Raw genomic sequence first — 22,849 nt, 5'->3', positions numbered from 1 at the left:
GGATTTATATGGTATATATAGTAAATACATCATATAGAGTATGAGCATATTATATCGTATAAAGTATGAGTGAGCAAGTTGAAGAGGCACCAGCAGAAGAGGGATGCAGAAAGAAACATAAAGAAGAACCAGAATCTAAAGTTTCATCTTTGAAACCACCTATTCCCATTCTACTCTACGTGCCTTCCACATTGTAAAGACATTTCTACAAGTGGTGGTTGCTCAAAGTTATCCACTGAGCTCTCCTGTGGATGTTGAAAGGATTCGATCTATTCCAGGAAAAAGGAGTAAAATTTACAGGTGAGCTAAACCTCTGAGTGTCACAAAGCGTTGAAGGTTATGAACAGACACTTCACCTGGCTTCTTCCACTGACTCTATTCTCTGCTTCCCTGTGGTCTTCTTTGGGATTTTAGCATAAGTCTATCTTCAGAACCACAGGCAAACTTCCACCGGAGTTGTTGACCAGGGATCAAATGTGCAGTATCATGTTTTGGTATTTGTTTGAAGTGCCCAAGGATATCAAATCTTGCAAAGAAAACCTGGAAAAATGCATGTGTTGGTCCTTCATTAAAATCAAACTTCAGATTAAGGTCTAAATCTGAAACTTGAACTGCTTAAGGAAAATTATAAATATTAAAACCACTTTTCAATCATTTTCCAAGCCAGGCAAATTTCCCTTAACCCAGCCTCTAACATATCTATTTCATTTGCAGTCAGAGTTTGTATTTGGGACGATGTTAAGTAAAATAAAGTATTCTGTGAAATTACTCCTGATTCTTCTCTGGGTCAGGAGGGTTTTGATATTAAGCAGGCTAAATGGTTCCAATTCTTCTTTTCTTGAAATTAAATAAACCAGAGCTGCTTTTTGACTGTTTATTAAAGAAGAAAATGAGCTGCCAAGATACAGTTAATAATATTGTGTATCTTTGAATTTGTCATGGAGGGACTTTTAACAAGCCCTAGCATGACATCTTGTTTTTGCATACCCCAGCCAAATAACTTCTCAAATTTCTTATTCTTAAAACTGCTCATTAGTACAAGCTGGTAATCTAACTACAGCAATAGCCAAGAAACATTGCTTATTCAGCCACTAGAACAAACTGAGCTGCTTTAAGTGATTTTACCTACTGACTCATTAAAATGAACCATCATAATCCAATCTTTTTATTTATGCTGAAGTAGCTAATGGCTAAAGGTGTTTTAATTTATCAACAAGAGCATATACATAACTTGCCTATGAGGAAAAACATCATTTTAGGATGTTATCCAAGAACATAGACCCTACAAGAAGAGACAAGAATCAAGAAATAAAAAGGCAAAAGGGGAAAGTTTATACAGTCCTGCAACTTTTAAATTCCCATTATTGAAGTGTTTCAGAGGTTGATCTGCCCAGAGATGGCCATGGCTCTTCCCTCCCCAGCGCCCCCCACCCCCGCCCCAATTCCAAAGTACATCACAACCTCTGCTTCCATTGTTAATTTCCCTTCTGCTGCTTTTTTAAAAAAAAAAATTTAAAGTTTATTTATTTTTGAGAGAGAGAGTGAGGGAGGGGCAGAGAGTGAGAATCCCAAGCAAGCTCCACACTGCCCTTGCAGAGACTGATGTGAGGCTCAAACCCACAGACTGTGAGATCATGACCTAAGCCAAAACCAGGAGTCTGATGCCCAACTGACTGAGCCATCCAGGTGCTCCAAGGACCCTTCTGATTACATTGGGTTCGCCCAGACAATCTAAGAATAAATTTTTATCTAAACATCCTTAATTTAATCACATCTGTAAGAGCACTTTGCCATTTGAGGTAACATATTTACAGAGTCCCAAGATTAGGATATGGACATCTTTTGAAGGCCATTATTCAGCTTACCACAATCACTATACCAGGGAACTCATAACTAACTGGAAGAGACTCTCAGCTGATTCATGAACTTCTTTAATTATATCTAACCTGCTACTTTTACAAAAATTTTTCACTGTATAGATGCACATTTGGGAAAGTGCCAGTTCTCTAAACTTTGTGTCTTTCACCTATAAAATGGAATTAAGGCCTACTTCCATAATAGGGATGTTCTAAGGATTAAATGACATAGTGGATAAAGAGCAATCCCCACTGTATCATACAAGAGTGCTGTGGCATTGCGCTAAAAAGTGAGTCTTCGGTGCAGAGGGGACACATTCAACTTACTGTTGCATTTAAAGTACACTGGAATTTCATACTAGTCACACTGAAACAACTTGAATTAAATTGCATGCTTGATGAGAGAAAGAAATAATGTAAAAATATATACCATGCTACCTGTCATTCTACCCAATAGACATATGAAAGAGTGAGTATGTAATGGGTTACCTGAATCTGCTCTTCCTTGGTAAGGTTCAGTGTTCTCAGTTGCCCATCCCATGTCTTACTCCTGAACTTTGTGTGAATATCAAGGGCTTCTTTGCCTTTTTCTGTTTGAAGACATGAATAGAGACTACCTGCTCCCTTCCCACTTGCCCCTCCATGGAAATTCAGGCTACATTTCAATTTCTCATAATTTCAACCATTCATTAAGGTCACGAGTAAAATGTCTACCTCACAGACTCCATCCTCTGAGCTACACCTTGGCCATACTTGACTATTCAAGATTTTCAAAGACCTTCTGAGAAGTTGCTCCTAGATATGATCCCATATATGAGCCATCTATGAAGAGAGATAACTAAGGAAAAATAAATATCAAAAGAAAACACATCAAAAAGAAGAAAACACAACACAGGCAACTATTTAAAAAACATATTTTACAGAATCATACCCTTTACTCCACTCCCTGAGACCTGCACAACCTGCCTCAATTACCCTTGTATGTGCTGACATTAGGTACATCCATTCTAGGAAAGCTGTGCCCTAAACAGTGAACTTGAAGACAAGACCTCCATGGCAATTACTTCAGCTGCTCTTTAAAATTTTTAATAATTCTCTTTCAAGGATTGGTTTTTCTATTATCAATGTTCTGAGCTATAATCAATTGTTAGCTTTTTCTCAGCTCTTTACCCTTATGCTTTCTTTCTCATTGCATTTGGTGTTCAATTTTGAGAAGAAATCTAAAGGATTTAGGAACCCATATGGCTACCTGAAAGAGGAGTGTTCTATGACCCAGCAATTGCACTAGGAATTTATTCAAAAGCTACAAAAATGCTGATTCAAAGGGGCACATGCACCGATGTTTATAGCAGCACTATCAACAATAGCCCAACTATGTAAAGAGCCCAAATGTCCACTGACTGATGAATAAAGAAGATGTGATATATATATATATATATATATATATATATACACATACATACATACAATGGAATATTGGTGATCAAACAGAATGAAAGCTTGCCATTTGCAACAATATGGATGGAACTGGAGGGTATTATGCTAAGCGATATAAGTCAGTCAGAGAAAGATATACAATTTCATTCATATGTGGAAATTTGAAAAACTCAATAGATAAACATAGATAGGGGAAGGGATGGAAAAATAAGATAAAAACAGAGAAGGAGGCAAACCATAAGAGACTCTTAAATACAGAGAACAAACTGAGGGTTGTTGGAGGAGAGGTAGTTAGGGTTAAATGGGTGATGGGCATTAAGGAGGGCACTTTTTCAGGATGAGAACTGGGTATCATATATAAGAAATGAATCACTGGATTCTATTCCTGAAGCCAAGACTACACTGTACATCAACTAACTAGAATTTAAATTATATAAATTTTAAAAAATAAACTAGGAAGAAGAAGGAGGAGGAGGAGTAGAAGGAGGAGAAAGAAGAAGGAAGAAAGAAGGAGAAAGAAGAAGAAAGAAGAAAGAAGTGTTCTAGACAAAGAATGAGAAGTACAAGGGCCTTGAAGTGGGAGCTCAGTTAAGAAGACTGGCTGACAGGAAGTGAAACAGTTGAGAGCGAGAGAGGTAGGAGCTAAGCCAGAAGGATAATGTAGGTTTTAAAAGCACATTAGTCAGACTTATTTCTTGCAAAATTTTCAAAAGGATACAAAATCCAGAAAATGTGAAAAAAAATTCCTCATTGTCCCCACTGTTGTGCAATTTTATCAGTTCCAATCTGTCTTTCATTAATGTCAGACTGACTCCAGAGAAAAACGTTGCTTTGAAAAAATTTTTTCTTGGATTATGAAGCATTGAAAATTTAAATGCTTAAAAATTGTGTATCAGATTTTTTTATAGTTTCATGTGACAAGAAACCCAATCTAAAAGGGATTAAGAAGGGTTTAAGAACAAAGGGAAAGTAACTGCTTCATGTATCTGAAAAATCAATTATTTGATGGGTAAAGCGGAATGGGAAATTTAGGCTTCCAATTATGGAAAGAATAAGTCACAGGGATAAATGTACAGGTACAGCATAGGAAATGTAGTCAATGGTACTGTACTAATATTGTATAGTGTGACACATGGTAACTACACTTGTGGTGGACATAGGATAATGTAGAGAGTTGTTGAATCACTATGTTGTACACCTGAAAATAATGTAACACTATGTGTCACCTATGTTTGAGCTAGTTGTTCTAACTCTAGACTTGGATTGTTCCTCAATCAAATCTAATGGAAAAAGAATGAGAGATTTTGGGAAGTTCCAGCATGTTACCAATTTTTATTATGTCACATACAAACTCCTGAACTTGGCTACAAATGGCCATATCCAAGGGGATGGAATATGTTTATTTCTCTCAGTTCCTATCCAGTAGAACATCCCTAAATGAATCTCCAAATGGTGGTACCAGAAATAGGGTGACTTGATGTTTGACAGCAAATAGACAACCGAGGAAATAAATGTTCACTTATTTGTCTACCCCATCTTTTCATCCAATCATCTTTTAAAATATCTCTATCTACATAAAAAAACTTATGCTATGTCCCACAGAAAACACAATATCCTCACCTTTCCCAAAGCAGTAACAAGTCTCATTCACTTACTGCATATATCTGTTAAGTACAAAATATCTTCTCAGTGCACAGTCTTTTCAGACCCATCTCTAACTCCTCTCAGCCCACAGAACTAATGCTATATAATACGCTTAATGAATACCAAAACATCCAATAAACCTTTCCTTGCTAATCTGACATTGGGGAAGAGATACAACATACAGCAGTTGCTCTACATAACTCATCATATCTTGCACATAGAGAAGGCAAAGACACTTCAACTCAGTAGTGAAATGTGGTTCCTTGGTCAACAAATCTAGTTGTCCTGTGCTCTCTAGAAGGATCTTTATTGCATTGTTGAGAAGGAAATGATTAATGACAGGTTAATAAACCACTTACTAGTGGGGATAATGGGGGGAAAGAATGATGTCCACCAGATCTTCTTGCACATAGGGATTCCCTAACTACAATATAGGATATTTCTGATCCATCTATTTTTCTTATTGTAGAAAAACCTGACATTTACAGATTTTGCCTGTATCTGGTGTCTGTAACCTTTGAAATATTAATAAAGTTTGATGTAAAGTGAGATCTATGATTTTAGTGGGTGTGTTTTGATAATTCAATCTAGTGAGTTAACACAATTGTTTTCCATGACCATAACTGAGATGAGTAATGTAATTCTTTATCAGTGTTCTTTGTTTATCCTCAAGTTCTGCAGCCTGAGGATGATTTTCAGGTTTGAGACAACCCTAGCCTCTTGTTTGTAAAGAATGAGATTTCTCTAATAGTAAAATTTATTTAAACTCTTGATATAATTTTAATCTATTTTCATTCACTCTATAGCATGGGGTAGTAAACAAAGAGAGATATGAAGAATCAGTGTTTAAATCTGAAAATCACCCTTCAATTTCCTGTCTTCTAGAAACTGACTATGACCACTATTTGGCTTTAATTATGTGCTCCTAAAAATATGTTGAAATCCTAACTCTTGGTACCTCAAAATGTGACCTTATCTGCAACCAGGGTCATTGCAGATATAATTAGTTAAGATGGGATCATACTAGAGTGGGCCCTAAATCCAGTATTACTGGTGCCCTTAAAGGAAGACACATAGACACAGAGAGAATACCATGTGAATGGAGGCAGATTCAAGTGATACATATACAAACCAAAGAATGTAAGAATTGTTGACAATAGTCAGAGGCTATGAAGAAGTCATGGAAGAGATTCTCCTTCAATGCCTCCAGAAGGAACCAACACTGCTAACACCTTGATTTTAGACTTTAGCCTCCAGAAGTGTGAAACAATAAATTTCTGTTTTAAGCCATCCAAGTTTGTATTTTGGTGCAAGTTGGTACTCTGTTATAGCAGCCCTAAGAAACTAATACAGCCACAATGCACTGCTAATGACATTAGGCCTGGGCTGAATGTGTTTTGTTTTGTATCTGTGCCCCTGGACTGCATATTCCCAATGGGAGTAATTTATCCCCTTCTTGGGCCATGACTGCTTAAATGGAAATATGTGTGAGAAGTCGGAGATACTAGAATCTCTTCTCAACTACCATTCTTGCTAAGTTGTCCCACCTCTGATTTTGCTTGAGTCAACAGTAGCCTGGGGCAGAGAACTTGGCTTTTCCAACCCTGTCAATATACTTGCAGCTATCTCAGATTTCAGACTGCAGGTAAAGGACCATCATACAAAACAATATTCTCTGATTTGTTTTCAGATGGAACAGATCCAGCTTAAAACTTCCTCATTCTGGTTTGACATTACTAATGACTCTATTTTGCTGAATTTTTCAAAACAAGTTCCCTTGTCCTGTAGTCTTGTTCAGCACAAGACACAGAGTGGACAATTTAACCAGTTATTTTGCTTATGCTTAATTAAAATTCTTTTCAAGTCTGGGATTGAGAGACCTGCACTGCCCACCATGGGACCTCATGAGCTTGGCCAGACAACATACACAGTATAGTTCCTGCTCAAAAGCTGGCACAACCAAATATGGCTCAAGATTCTTCCACTTTGGTTTACTTTATTGCCTTTCCAAATGTAGTTAGACCAGGTTTCTAACAATATCCACTGTGACCTTTTTGTCTCTATAATCAACTACTTTGTCCTGGCTATATTCTCACATAAGATCTCTCCATATGGTGAGATGGTTGTCACAATTTTAAACTCACAGTTTCTCTAAGGTCATTGAAGTGTTAGCAAAATCAAGGGTCATTTCATTGGCTTTGATCTGGTTACATTCTCATTCCTAAATGAATCATAGTAGATGGATTAATACCAAATGCTTAATGACAAGTCTGAGTCATATGCTCTGGACTCCACACCTCCAAAAACATGTGGGCTTATTATGAGGAAGGACTAAATCCCCAAATGGCCATTTGCAAAAGTGGAGGACACTGAATATCGACAGTCAGAAAATGTGTAAATAACAGAATTAAAACTTTTTTTTAAATTTGTATTTGAAAAATATATAATGTCTACAGGAGAAAATAAAAACCACTGGACCAGTCGACTGATGAATGGATAAAGACTATAGCATATCCATATAATGGAATATTACTTGGTAATAAACTATTGATGAATGCGTCTAAAATTTTTTTTTAGTGTGTCTTAGCTTGGGTTGCTATAACAAAATGCCACAGACTGGGTGGCTTAAACAACAGATATTTATTGCTGATAGTTCTGGAGGCTGACAACAAAGAGCCAGCAGGTACTCACGCCCAGTGAAAACTCTCTCCTTGCCATGCAGATGGCTGCCTCTTGCTGTGTTCTTATCAAGTGGGAAGACAGAACTCTGATCTCTCTTCCTCTTCTTATAAAAACACTAATCCCATCCCATCCCCACTGTTATGAACTTATCTAAACCTAATTACCTCCCAAGTGCTCCATCTCTGATTATATTAGGGGTTCAGACTACAACATATGAATTTGTAGGTGGGGCACAAACATTCAGTCCATTGCAAGAGTGGAAAGCCAGACAAATAATGTATGATGCCCTTATATATAACTGTAGAAAAGGTAAACTAATCTACAGAGGCATAAAGCAGATCAATTGTTTTAGGGACAGGGCTGGAAAGGAATAGTGGGACTGGAGGGACTACTCAGGGCATGAGAAACTTTGAGAAGTGTATATGTTCACTATCATGATTATGGTGATGGTTTCACAGGTGTATATAAGGGTCAAACTTAACCAATTGTACACTTTAGATGTGAACAGTTCACTGTATGTCAATTATCTCAATAAAACTGTTTTAAAAATATTCTATGGTACATTCTTCCAGTCATTCTCTGTATTTGATATTACTAAACTGATTGTAGAATTCTTTTATAAATGGTTCACCTAAATTTTTATTGTATTTTTCCATATTCTTAACACATCTTTTAATATTACACTTCTTTTTGAGGTTTATTATACATCTGGAAAAAAGCATGTATCATGAATTGCCAAAACTTGAACATATCTGTGCAAATATCCCTCAGACCAAGAAGCAGACCAGAACATCAATGCCCACCTCACATTCCTTTCCAATAAACATTCTATTTTCCTTCCTAACAGAACCACTATTCTGACTTGTAACAGCACACATTCATCGTGCCAGTTTTGAGTTCCATATTAATAGAATTGTAATAGTAGTATCTTTTGTGTTTGGCTTTATCCAGTATTATATATGCGAGACCCATCCATGCTGCTTCATGTAGCAGTGATTCATGCATATTCATTATATATTCTTAGCATTTCATTGTATGACTATATCATAAATATCTTGTCTGTTTTTCATGAGTATTTTGGTTATTTCAAGGTTGGAGCTTGCACAGTTAATCCCAAGATTATTCTTGTATCTTGTGGAGCATGTGTAGGTATATTTTTGTCAGTACACCTCAGAGTAGAATTGCTGGGTCATGAATATTTGTATCACCCTAAAAAATTCCTTTGGCTTCCTTCGCTCCTGACCCATACTTTAGTACTAGAAATTTACAAATAGTCCTCTCTGGAATTGCATATAAATGAAATCATATGTGATGTACTCTTGTATATGGCTTCTTTTTGCTCAGAGATACAATTTTTTTTTTTTAAATTGCTGAAGAGTGTTTCATTTGAATAGATTGCACTTTGTTTATCCATTTATCTGATGAGCATTTGGGCTGTTTCCAGTTTTGTTACCATGAATAAAGCTACTATGAACATTTGCATTATGATCAAAGAGCACAGTCTTGGAATTTACTGAGGTTTCCTTTATGGTCTGATACATAGTGTGGTTTTGTAAAGATTCCTTATGTGCTAGGAAATAATGCATATTGTGTCAAGTGAAATTCTATATAAATTTAATAGGTCAAGGTTATTTAGATCTTTATCCACTTATTTTTTTCTCTGCTTGACCCCTTAGTTTCTGAGGATTTTGTTAAAATCTCTAGTTACAATTTCTGATTTCCCTGTACTATTACTCCTTAAAATCTCTAGTTACAATTTCTGATTTATTTCCCTGTACTATTACTCGCTGTTGCTTATTTTTAGATTATATTGTTGATGTATGTGTTTATGATGGACATGTCTTGTTACATTGTTCCTTTTACTAGTATGCATCATTCATTTTCTCTTCTCTTTTGGCCTTGAATTTTGTTTTGTCATGTATTAAAATTGTTACCCTGGCTTGCTTTGGTTCATATTTACTGGTAGGCTTTTTCTCATACTTTTGCTTCTATATAAAAGTGTTTCAGGGACAACATGTTGTTGGACCTTGTATTTATAATTCAATGTAATTATATAAAACTTAGTTGAATATAATGAAAACAAAAGAGAACTCTAACAGCTTATTTTTTGTTAGGTTTAACTTATTTTACATTCATTTGAATTACTGCTACATTAGTCCTTTATATCTTAGCATCTTTTTTGTACTGCACTTTCATTTGCCCTGGCCCCATTACTAAATTCCATTGGGCTATGGTGAGTTTTCTTCTGATGGATTAAAAGTTACACATTTTTCGTATATTTGTAGTATTTGTTTTTAACCTAAGCCCCATAATCATGTTTAATGATGTCTTAAACTTTGCCACCGTTTTTGAGTAAATAAACCATTAGTAAGCTCTCATGTTCTTTTGGTTTCTCCCCTACCTCCTCCTTCCCTGCTTTAAACTGGATATACTTTCTTTTTCTTTTAGTTTCTCTTTCTTAAACTTATCCAATAGGCATGGGGTTTGGAAGAAAGGATGGGAGGAATGAACACCTCTGGATGTGATGTTTAATAGATCACTGGGTTCATGGTCCTGAAGTTGAGAGAAACTCTAGGCTGGAAGTTTGGAATCCTATAAAGCTGAAACCACTGCTCAAAGGAAACAGGGAAATAAAAGGGGTAGAAGAGAGAACATGGGTATTTAAGGTACAGGTATAAATTAAAAAGCTTGCAAATGACACTGCAGATCCATCACCAAGGGAAATTGCGGTGTCATATAAAGAGATCATGTATTAAAAATGTACACACTACAAAAGGTTCCCAATTTACAATGGTTTGACTTATGATTTTTTGCCTTTATGATGGTGTAAGAGATATACATTCAGTAGAAACTGTATTTCAGTTTGAATTTTGATCCTGTCCTGGGCTAGTGATATGCAGTATGATACTCTCTAGTCAGTGGTGGGCAGGATCAGCCAGCCATGAGATAATTAATACACTGACAACTGTTCTATACCCATACCACCATTGTTTTTCACTTTCAGTACAGTATTCAATAATTACATGAGACATTCAACACTTTATTATAAAACAGGCTTTGTGTCTGATGATTTTGCCCAATTGTGGCTAATGTAATTGTTCTGAGAACATTTAACATAGGCTAAGCTATGATGTTCACGAAGTTAGATGTATTAAGAACATTTTCAACTTACAATATTTTCAACTTCAACGGGTTTATTGGTATGTAACCCCATCATAAATCAAGTAAGATCTGTATATTCACTACTCAGGAATTAGTTTTACAGATGTCACTACTGAGCTTAAGTCCAATTCTGCTGACAGTTTGATTACTCTGATTCCACTCCCAAAAGGCAGTTACCTGGCCTGCCAGTGCCCATCAAAAACAGGATTCTGGTCACAAGTGGCCTTCTTGCAGTTACAAAGATTTTCTGTGGTCTTTCGCAATTCCTTGCTTAGATAGGCAGAATGGTGGAGAAACTCCATATCCCTCAAATAACTCCCACTGTATTGCCTGCAACTTTATAAAGAAAGAAGTTCATTTGATTTAACTGTTAAGATGACTAACAAGACCTATCATTTGTAGTTTAACATGGATTAATCAGATGACTTTCCTAATATCAGAAACTAAATCCATGGGGGAAGGAAGGAATAAGGACAATGGAGTTTAACCACTAAAGTCTTTAAGAAAGGGAAAACTAGAATGGTTTGGTGAGAAGTATTTTGCTTAAGGTAAAAACTGAAGGCATCAGGTTCCTATACAATAAAAACACGACTTGATGGGAATTATGCTATCCATTGGCAGAGTCACAGAAATGTTACTTTGAATAAAGTGGGTTCCAAAGAACATGAATTTGCCTGAGATTAAGTCTTCAGAGACTTTTAGGAAAGATTTTATCTTATGCTACCTTCCTAAAAGCAGTGAACAGCAAAAGAACAAGTTCCTTAGCTGGCTAAGGAACCGGCATTAAATATCTAATAATCTGTTTGCTATATGACCATCATTAACATTATCTCTGCTAACACATAAAGCAAATCATATGTATCAAATGCAAGCCTAAGCCTTGTGATTACATTAATGATTAACATCTATTATTTACTACATACCTAAGCCTTATGATTACATTAATGATTAACATCTATCATTTACTATACCAAGAACTATCCTAAACAATTTAAATATATTAATATTTTTAATATAAATATATAGATTTTTCCACTTGCTGAATTTATTTCAACAAATCAACTTAGAAATGCCATAAAACTTCTGACATATAAACATACTGCCATGTTATGAAACAGATGTTAACACCTGCTAAAAGTCAATAATCACTTGTTAGGAAAGCTGTTCATTAATAAGGCCAGTCTTTAGCAAAACTAAAACCATTCTGTTTCTTTAGTTTTCCCAATCTAATAAAATATTATCAAGCCACAATCAAATAAAATAAAGACAACACTGGATGGACAGATCAGTACTACTGGTTGGTTACAGCTGTAAACAGATTCATGTTGATACTACGTGAAAAAAAAAATTAAGCCAATTACATCAAATAAATCATGGCTTTTCTTTAACACAATTTACTACGTGATGTTAATTATGGTCCTTATCAAACGTGTTTGGTAAAGACTATTTACAATGCACATGGCTAAGCATGCATTATTTATAGTTACAAAAATACCTGCCAGTTTATACAATAGGATATATACATATTAAACCTATATAAATGTAAACCAAGGACATATAGGTTAAACATTCCTTTAAGTTATATTAGTAAGGGTGGTACCAAGATTTGAATCCAGGCAGATCCATAACTCAGACTCCTAATTATTTCACCACACTGACTTCTACTTATGTGTATAAAATTCCATATTTGAATTTGTCTCATTTTCTTTAGTTTCTGTCACTAAGGGTTGAAAATGTATCACTGTTCTTGAAGCAATTTAACACATCTTTCTCATATCACTGCTAATAAAAACTACCCACCAGCTCTTCTGTCTTTGTGGGGCAGAAATCTGTTGATACACTATTGTACTTCTCATTTGAACACTGAAAGGCAATTCAGGTGAAGGTTTTAAAAAGCATTTTATACTGAATATTTAGAAATATGGTACACACAGACACCACCATAATATAAAATGCATATAATATTAAACTATTTTCTTATAAACCCTTAACATGGATGGCTGATAGCTTCCAAGAGACAAAATTTTGGACAAAGGTACCAGATATTTTGGGGGGTTCATTTTAAATATCATTTAGTCATGCAAACAATTAGGAAGTTTTTAAAAAAATAAATATGACAAATATATGGATTTCTGAAGTAGAAACTGACATACAAATCTATATATTTTCATAATAGTTCTCATTAAAGCATCTTCAAAGAAGTATTCTGCAACATGAAGTTGAGAGCTCAAATTAGATATAATGAAAACGCATGAGGTTTTATTAGAATTGTGTAATTCACATACTAAATATTTACATAAACGTAAACACAAAATTGCAAACATATTTGTTTTATCCTCCAAGTCATGAGCTTCATGAAATCACTTACTGGTATAGTTACAAGATAAACCTCCCAATTCTGAATGTTAACAAGGAAATACCATAGGAGCTATAGGAGAAAAATGTAATTCTTTCTTCTGAGAAGCAGTGAAAAAGTAACATAACTGCCCCTTCGGGATTGTCAAAGCTTTCCTAGAACTCCTGGGGGAATATATTCTTTTGTAAAACAGTGAGAACTAAAACTACATCGCTTTACCAGCACACAGACCTATGATAAGCTTTCTTTTCCAAACATACAGATGCCTACAACTATGAACCATAGGTTAGTGAACTGGACTAAAATGCCCCTAACCATCCATATCCCCATAAAGGCAGTTCCAAAGAGGTCGGAAAAAATCTATTACCTTTTTTCACTTGAACAGCTTCAATAAGATTTCTACTATGAGTTTAAAGAGAATAATCACCTTACACATAAGCAAGCTTGACAGTACTTAAGATGAAATAAATACTGGTTATCAGAAGAGCATAATTATTAAAACATCAAAACTTAACCGGGTTATGTTACTAAATTAAAAAGTTAACACAGAAGAGATAAAGAGGATTTTCTTGAACTAATTTAGAATTTCCTGAACTAATTTTGAGCAGTGGTCATTAACCCTGACTACAAATTAGAACCTGAGAACTTTAAGAAAAATAGAAGCATGGCCCCCTACCTAAGAAATTCAGATTAAATTGTTGTGGGGTGGGATTCATATTTAAGAGCCCTCCAGATGATTCTAATATGAAGTGAGGGTTGAAACATTAATTTGGAAAAATCATTAATTATTCAGGGTGGATTTGACTTAAATAAATTATTTAAAACTCAAATACATGAGCACTTCCTACATGATAGGCATTGTTCTAAGTAAAAATAAGGAGGAAATTCTTTTTTTCTACAAAAATCATTGGATAACAATATATTTTTTATCTTTTCAATAGTTATACAATTTTATTAAAATATTACTCAAAGCTCTTATTATAATCTGCTGTCATGAAAGATTCTCTTTACTTTTCTGAAATATCTTTGTTTGATACTATATAACAGAAGAGATCAAACTCAGAAACTTTTTCTCAAGATACGTGGAGAGAACATAAGATTAACATAGATTTTGTTTTTCAAGTCATAGTATATGAGGTATTCTCCATCTTATACCTGGAGTCACAAATCCATAATTTAAAAACTGAAACTGGGTATTGCTTTAAATCCTGAATAGAATCTCCTAAATCAAAAATGAACTATGATTGGTGTCAGTGCTTGATTTAAATTGCCTAAAAAATAATCTATGACACAACCTCAGGGAAGCTAGTAAGAGTAGGTCTTTAATGTAGACTATGTTTCTTGTGACCTATTTAGAAAATATTTCTTTATAAAAACTTACAGTAATGATTTTTGAAACAATTTAGTTATCTCAGAGGAACAGAAATACAGTTTTTTAAATTCTATATAATTAGAAATCAGTTACTATCTCAGGATGATAGCTTCAGCTTTAACATTTTAAATTAAAACCAACTTTATTCGGTACTGTAAAACTCATTTGAAATGTATTTTAACTCAAAAAATCAGATATAAATTAATAAATTTGATTTATATCTACTCTTCAACCTAACAGTTTTCAGGTTTAAATTTGCTAAAATTAACTATTAATCCTATATGAGGCTAACTACCTTTTATAGCTGGAAAGTATGCCAAAGATGATGAAATTTTGGTTAAACTGTAATATATGCATTTATAGGAAAATGCAACAGCAATTTGTTTTCCATAGTTGATGGAATTAAAACAGCTTTAAATTTTTTATGAAAGCTCAGTAGTCGAAATAAATATTTAATAAAAATATACACCATAGGAAGATATCAAGAACTTAGTGTTTAAAAATAAAACTTTGTCACATTGTTTTGCCTTCAGTTAAATAAAGAACTCAATTTAGTTGCTTAAAGTATCTAAGAATGATTAAGTATGTTTTTGGAACAATTAAAATTCAAATAACACTAGAGAGAAAACACTAAGATGAAAGAGAATCTTATTATGTTTTAACTCAAAAGTTTAAATGAAGTTACAATTACTGGAACATTTTCAATCTGACTAGACTCTAATAAACCTGAACAGTTTGGGGAGTAAAAAATCAAAGATAGCTATGATTTATGTGGGGTTCATGCTGTGAAACTCTCAGTATGTAAAAAAATAAAAATACAGTATATATGAGCACCATTAGAAATGTGTGTATTTAAAACTTTACCTGATTAAAAATTGCATTTCAGAGTAAAGTTAAGGAAAAGCACACAATTATGAAAAATACATTCTTAAACTAACATGTCATAGGACTTATTTTAAAAAGTTTTACCTGGCAGTCCTTCTAAAAATCAACCAAAGAACATAACCTAAAAGAAGCCAGTATTCTTTTGTGGTGCCAAGTTCCTTTGTTAAACAGAAGTTACCAAAGAAAAAACAATGTGTTCATTAAGTGTTTTCAATCCACAGTCAGATTCCAAAGGTAACAGAAGGTAATGAAGTCAACTAATAAATGCAAATTCATAGAATAAACTAGCATATGTTGAATCTGCCCCCAAGGGTTTATTATTCAGGCTTTAGATTATTTTTGAGAGTAGTCAAGATTACTCTGCAGGTAGATTCTTCTACATAAAAGATACAAATTTGCCAACTGTAATTTAGTATTTCTGCTATATTTGCCAAAACTCAGAACTACTGTCATATCTTATACAATACATACCCTAGAGTAACACAGGTATTTAATGAAAATCGTATTTTGATCCTATGTAGAGGCAGCTCATGATAGACTGTCACATGTACACTTGTTGTTTTTTCAAAGCTCCCAGTATAAACAATCACATAAGATAGACTGAAGTTCTTTGAAGACATTGTCACATGATAAATAATGCTATTCACCATTTAAAATACGTTCAATCTCTTCTAGTCTTTTTAAAGCAGCAACTCTTTTTTTCTCAATTTCTTTGATTTCTTTTGTTGTTTTATGGGGTGTCTCTTTGTCTGTACTTTTTCCTAATAGTTTGTTGGACTTAGACTGACTTTTATTACCACTTGGTTTTATGATCTGTGTAGGTCTGGGTTCACTTCTTACTTCTTTTACATTTTCAGTTGGAATTTTGTCTCCTTCTACACCTGAAGTCTTACCAGCTGGGGATACTGGCTGTTCTGCAAAACTAGATGAGGATATTTTATCCCTGACTATATTCAAATGGCGTTGAATATATTCTTCATGTGGTGCTAATGCCAATGTTTCAACCAGGCATCTTTCAGCTTTTAGTAAGTCCTTCTCTTCAAAATAAACAACACAAAGATTGTGTTTTCCTTGCACATTGTTTGGATCCATCTCCAAAATTTTTTCAAAACATTTTTTTGCTCCAAGTATATCTTTCTTTTGATTCATCAGAATGTCTCCCTTTAAAATGAGACCCTTGATATGGTCAGGATAGTATCTGAGTAACTCTTCCAAAATGGGCAAAGCCATTAATTCCTTTGCAGTCTGAGAATACAGGAGAGCCAGATTAAACAAAGCACTTCTAAAATCGGCTTGCAATTTTATGGCTTTCTTCATCCACATCTCTGCTTCACTGTCCTTTTTGTCATCCATGGCAAGCATTCCCAAATTGAAATAACCATTAGCATCTTGTGGCTCTTCATTTATGTAGCTAAGAAGGCGTTTTCTAGCTTCAGGTCTAAGTTTAACCTCACCTAAGAATAATTTTTTTAAAGAAAAAATACATATTGTTAACAAATGAATTAATAAGCCTGAGGAACAAAAGCCACTTTCAGTATTTATCTAGTTAAGATTACAAAAAGACAGCATCAAAACAACTAATTTCTGTACCTACATCAAAAAGTGGAATGAAAAAAACCCAAAGTTTTCACAGGAAGGACAGTTGTGTTTGAAACACTGAGATGATAGCCTATTTCTTTTCCTTTAAAGCAGAAAGAGTGTCTCAAAAATCAGAAGGGATGACATACCTCCTTAGTTAAGAATCTAACTGGTAGTAGCAGAGGAAGAATACACAATTAGGGGGAAGAGGCCTGGGATTTGCCAAAAATGACATGTATTCTAATCTTGACTCTATTAACACTATGACTTTATACATTAAACAAATAACTTCTCTGGGTTAGCCTGCTGAATTTTCTAGGCATTACATGGGATATATGTAAAACAGCTCAGCAAATAGTAACTACTACTGGATAAACAGAATGTTTCAGTCTTACAAAATCAGATTTTTAATTACTTCAATTTTTTCAAGATTTTCAAAGGTAAAAATATACCATTAAATATAAAGCTTATAAATTTAAATATAAATTAGGATGCAAATATTTGAGATAATTTCTATTGCAAATAAATAGAAAAACTTCAAGTTCCTCAACTACAAATCTTAGGGTGCAATCTTGTGTTGAATACTGGGCATTTTTCATGATTGCCAAGGTTAGCTCCTTTACAAAAACATTAGCTTTTCTCTAAATTTATGTTTTGAATACCAGGCATAAATATCTCCCTCTATACTTTTATTTGACAGTAAGATGAATAAAAAACATTGTAAAATAAATCAGTCAGCTTAAGTTCTTATCTTGAACTAGTTTTACTAAACTAGCCATATGACATTTGGGGTAGTTATGAGATCTATTTGGTCCTTACTCTAATATACTAAATAGAACAATGGCAAAAGTAAATTCAAATACCCTCTTTAACTCAAATACTATGATTTTATGATTCTTTCATTTTTTGTAAAAGTTTTTAAAAAGTATCTAAGATTAAACTACAAAAATCTAAATGTACAAATTTTTTCCAAATTAAAAATTAAGATTATAAATTATAAATACTGCCTTTTGTTGTACTACTAAAATACCCATGTATCAAAGATCCTAATTTACTGTCACGAATGATTTAGTTTTGTTAAATTACAAAAAATAGTAAATTACAATAATACGTCAGAAAATAAAACTAGATATAAAATGATACCAAAAGTACTTGCTCTTACAAATCAAGGTAAAATACATTGTTCTGTTTTTTTTCTAAAATAAATAGAAATATAATGCTCGTCTTCCTAGAAATAATTATATAAGAATTTCTGCAAGTTCTGATTATTTGGATGGTATATTTAGGGGTAAGAAATTATATATTTCTGTGCATAAAATTGACAAAATAGATTAAAAAGGCACTGCTTAATAGACTGCTTGAATATTAAGTCTTAACATATACCCAAAGAACTAATAATTGTGTTAAGGCATATTACTTGAAAACTTTACTTCAAGCATTTTAAATATTCTTATATTTATCTGCAGTTTTGATATAAACTATTCATAAAACGTTTGCTACTCATAATGTAATTTAAGTTCAGATTTCATTATACTTCAAACTACAATGTGTTTAAATATAGAACTATTTTCAGAAAACATACCTGATTCTTGCATTAATATAGCAGAATTGAATAATGCTAGCTTATGCTTTGGATTTAATTCTAAAGCACGATTAAAATTTTTTAGGGCTTCATTTGGTTCTTTAAGTTCAATATGAACAATCGCCAAGTTGTACCAAAGATCTGCATTATTTCTGTCCAGCTCTAGTGCTTTAAGATATGCTTCTTTTGCCTTAAGAGGTTTATTCATTTTTAAAAGCAATTCTCCTCTGTGGAAAAATCAAACACAAGCTTTACTTACAACATTACCATGTCAATGTGTAGATACTATTTTTTGTAAGTTTCAACTTTTTCCACATATTCACAGCTTTCCTTTTTCCTTTTAACCCAGGCTTTTAAAGTTTTCTACCAAAAATATCTGAAAATGTCCTCAAACCTGAACTCATTAGTTTAGCAAATTTGGTTTGTTAGGTTCTCAAGTATAATTAAAGAAAGAAACAGCATACCTGACTTTAAAGGGTAAGATGCGGGGAGGTATCCAAGAAAGAGTAACAGAGAAAATATATTCTTTAATTGTATCTTGAAAGAAGGCAGACCAGACTACATCATAAAATTGGCAGCAACAAGAACTGGAGATTAAGTTTTCAGGGGACCAAGTAATAGCATTTGAAGAAGGAAAATAAATATGGTAGTGATGGGGAAATTCCAGTATTCAAATCTATGTTAGAAGTCTCGTTTATAAAGAGCAGAATGAAAATTTTGCCCCTTCTTATATTAATTTAGTATTCTACAATGTATTCTTATAAAATGGCCATTCATTAAAACGAAAGAAAAAACTCCCCAAAACAACAAAAAAAGTTTTTAAAAAAGCTGACTAGTAGGCAGGGTAGGAGGGCACTAGTGCCACCTGCAGGTACCTTTGAGGAACACATGTGGAACGGAAGATCACAGTTTGAAAACCATTTTACAAATCCTTCTAATACGGATCTATTATCTGTTAGAGCTTTAAAAAGACATTTTGTTTAAGCACATATGTGCAAATAAATTTAGGCAGTAATATGAGAATACTTTTATTATGATACCATTATTTCCTTTAAGTATAAGCATAGGAATGAAATCAAATGACTAATATTCTCAATTAAAGCAACTTCTAGAAAGAGCATCTGCCCAAGATGTTATTTTTTAATGCAGATCGTTGAATAATTCTTCATAGATTAACACATGACAGATTCTATTTATATATGCAACCCCACTAAACTTAGCTAATTTCAACAACTACTGGATAAAACTGAACAAAGACAGCCTCCCAACTTATGAACAGATTTTATCTCAAAAACTAATGAAATTCTGAATGCATTTTCCCCATAAGAACAATGTTAAAAATTATGATTAGGTTTCTGGGCCAGCAGATGAAGCAGAGTTTAATATACAATTTTACCCAAGTATAATACAAATGATAATCCTTACATGGTAAAACATATTAAGTTCTAACACGTGCGGCCAAAAGTTTTTGTACTGACAACTAAAAAGTTTCTTTGTGATAAATAAAAGGCATAATAACCAATCAGTTGTCAGTATTTAAGAAAGCTCTTGAGAGTTGTATATTAGAAATAATTATTAGTGGGGCGCCTGGGTGGCGCAGTCGGTTAAGCATCCGACTTCAGCCAGGTCATGATCTCGCGGTCCGTGAGTTCGAGCCCCGTGTCAGGCTCTGGGCTGATGGCTCAGAGCCTGGAGCCTGTTTCCGATTCTGTGTCTCCCTCTCTCTCTGCCCCTCCCCTGTTCATGCTCTGTCTCTCTCTGTCCCAAAAATAAATAAACGTTGAAAAAAAAAAAAAAAGAAAGAATTATTAGAAAATACAAGTTTCAAGTGCTTTAAGTAAAAAAGAACGTGACAATAAGAAGTAAATGAAACTAACAAGAAGCTTCTACTCTTTCTTCCGTATAAAACCTTAGTTTGCTACTACAAGTGACAGTCAATTTCAAATCAAATCAATTAAATTTGATTTTAAGTCTAAACTAGGGTATGTTTCTATGTTTCTATGCTCTTGGTCGCCAAATAAGATTACTAAAAGAAAAAAAAAGGCAATTTAGTTCAGACAGTCAAAATGTACATGCAGATACAGCTTCAATTCTCTGTAATACAACTTAAAAGTGAACTACAAATACCTGCTAATATAAGCCTGCTTGAAGTCGGGTCTCATGCTTATTGCTTGCCGGTACAGCTGATCTGCTTCTTCCAGGCGGGACTCATTTGCTCTGATCAGATTGGCCAGATTAATATAAACATTTAGGTGGTTAGGGGCAATTCTGGCTGCATATTTTTTACCAGGAATAATCTGTTCAGAAAAACATAATTGGATGTTTCAGTACCACATAAAAATAAAAAATAAGTATTCTTAGTAGCTTACTTCAAATATATATGACATAAAAAGGTTATGGTACCAGTTTGTATTGCTATACTGAAATAAGTCATAAAAACGTGAAAGTACCTACAGTATTTATAAAATGTTAATAAAATAATATTTTGTGGTATTAAAGGAGATAATATTTTTTCACTCATGCCAGCTCAATGGAATATTGTTAGCTTTTAATTTACATGCATCATTTTATAAAATCCTAACTAAATCTAAACTTTTGAGACTAAGGTCTGTTAGCATATTTGTATCAGACAAGGAATAGAAAGAACTCGGGTCTCTTTCCTCTCAGTCTAGTGTATTTGTTACAGCATGTCAGCTTCCATGTTGTCAGCAAAGTACTTCCTGGTTGTGACAGGGTGGTTAATTTGTTAAGAGTTATTATACTAAAGCCTCATTTGGTAGAATTAGGAAATAAAATTCCCTTGTTAACTGATTATTCAGGTTAAGTAAAGATTATAAAAGATATATAGACCCAAATTTTCAATGAAAGTAATAAATTATATCTGAAAAAAGTCTATATTGAACACAATATAACTTTAGAATCTTAGGACTGAAACAATGCTTAAGATCATGTGGTCCAACTGTTTTTGAAACATTTTAATATTATATTTACTATATTATTTTAATATTATAATTATTTTATATTATTTTAATTTAATATTTTAATATTTTAATATTATTTTAATATTATAATTATTAATATAATATTAATATATACTACCATTGAGAAGAGTGTAGTGCAGTTTTTTTTTAATGTTTATTTTTGAGAGAGAGAGAAAGAGAAAGACAGAAAGAGAGAGAGTGCACCAGTGGGGGAAGGGCAGTGACGGAGGGAGACACAGCATCCATAGCAGGCTCTAGGCTCTGAACTGTCAGCATAGAGCCTGACATGGGGCTTGAACTCACTCATAAACCACAAAATCATGACCTGAGCCAAAGTCCGACACTTAACCAACTGAGCCACCCAGGTGCCCTGCAAACTATCTTTTCTGATGAAAGACAGGATCTGACTTTCCAACTTTCATGCTATATTATAATATCCAATGAATTTTCTGCATGTGTCATTGTTACAACTGAACACAATACAGCAACAGAGGTGTATCCCCTCATTTTATTAGTTTTTTATTCATTTATCTTTTGATAGGAATAATGTTGCATTTAGTGCTTAATGTACTATATAAAAATCTCTTCACTTAAAGTTACTTAACTCATTGATAACTTATAATCAAGAATATCTAAAATTCATAACTTTATAACATTTTTTACAAACATAAGTTTAATCTTTGCCTTTTTAAAATTTATTTATTTATTTTTGAGAGAGTGTATGCACACAAGCATGTGGGAGGGGCGGAAAGAGAGAATTGCAAGTAGGTTCTACACTACCAGGCACAGAGTCCAATGCGGGGCTCGAACTCACCAACTGTGAGATCACGACCTGAGCCGAACTCAAGAGTTGGATGGTTAACCAACTGAGCGACCCAAGCTCTCCTAGAAATTTTTTTTTAATTAAGTGAGCTAGAAAAGTAAATATAATCCTTTATAAAACTTGTAGTACTGTGCTCAGCAAAATAAGTCAGAGAAAGACAAATACTATATGATTTCACTCATGTGGAATTTAAGAAACAAGCAAGCAAAGGAGAAAGAGAGGTAAAACAAGAAACAAACTCCTAAATATAGAGAACTGATGGTTACCAGAGGGAAGATTGGCGGGAGATGGGTGAAATAGGGAATGGGGATTAAAGAGTGCACTTGTATGAAAGTGTTGAATCACTATATTGTACACCTGAAACTATTATCACACTATATGTTAATTAGAATTTAAATAAAAACTTGTAGTAATAAATGGTTTATTGGACACTTTACATTTGTATCAACAAATTGAAGAAAAGATAATCTAGGTAATTCTATTCAATATGG

The 22,849-nt window shown here is 33.6% G+C and overlaps 1 protein-coding gene across 5 annotated transcripts in view; it reads right to left on the bottom strand.

The window, feature by feature from the left end:
* Positions 1-9,906: 9,906 nt before the first annotated feature.
* The window catches only part of TMTC3 (transmembrane O-mannosyltransferase targeting cadherins 3), a 60,445-nt gene continuing 47,502 nt past the window's right edge, over positions 9,907-22,849 (bottom strand). For 2 of the 5 annotated variants that reach the window (XR_003424319.2, XR_008300381.1), the window contains exons 12-15: positions 20,682-20,851; positions 18,555-18,781; positions 15,866-16,848; positions 11,799-12,644 (exon numbers count right to left, since the gene is read on the bottom strand). Coding sequence is in view for 1 of the 5 variants with exons in the window: in XM_015073956.3 (XP_014929442.1) it covers positions 16,034-16,848; positions 18,555-18,781; positions 20,682-20,851 (1,212 nt within the window). In the remaining 4 variants the exon portion in view is untranslated. Of the gene's footprint in view, positions 11,118-11,798; positions 12,645-14,059; positions 16,849-18,554; positions 18,782-20,681; positions 20,852-22,849 lie in introns of those variants that run through there. The other 3 variants (XR_003424320.2, XR_003424321.2, XM_015073956.3) reach the window with 3 other exon arrangements.

This window comes from Acinonyx jubatus, chromosome B4 (assembly GCF_027475565.1).
Source record: "Acinonyx jubatus isolate Ajub_Pintada_27869175 chromosome B4, VMU_Ajub_asm_v1.0, whole genome shotgun sequence".
Taxonomy (NCBI): domain Eukaryota; kingdom Metazoa; phylum Chordata; class Mammalia; order Carnivora; family Felidae; genus Acinonyx; species Acinonyx jubatus.
Note: the sequence above shows the minus strand (reverse complement) of the source record. Positions and strands in the feature narration are given on the sequence as shown.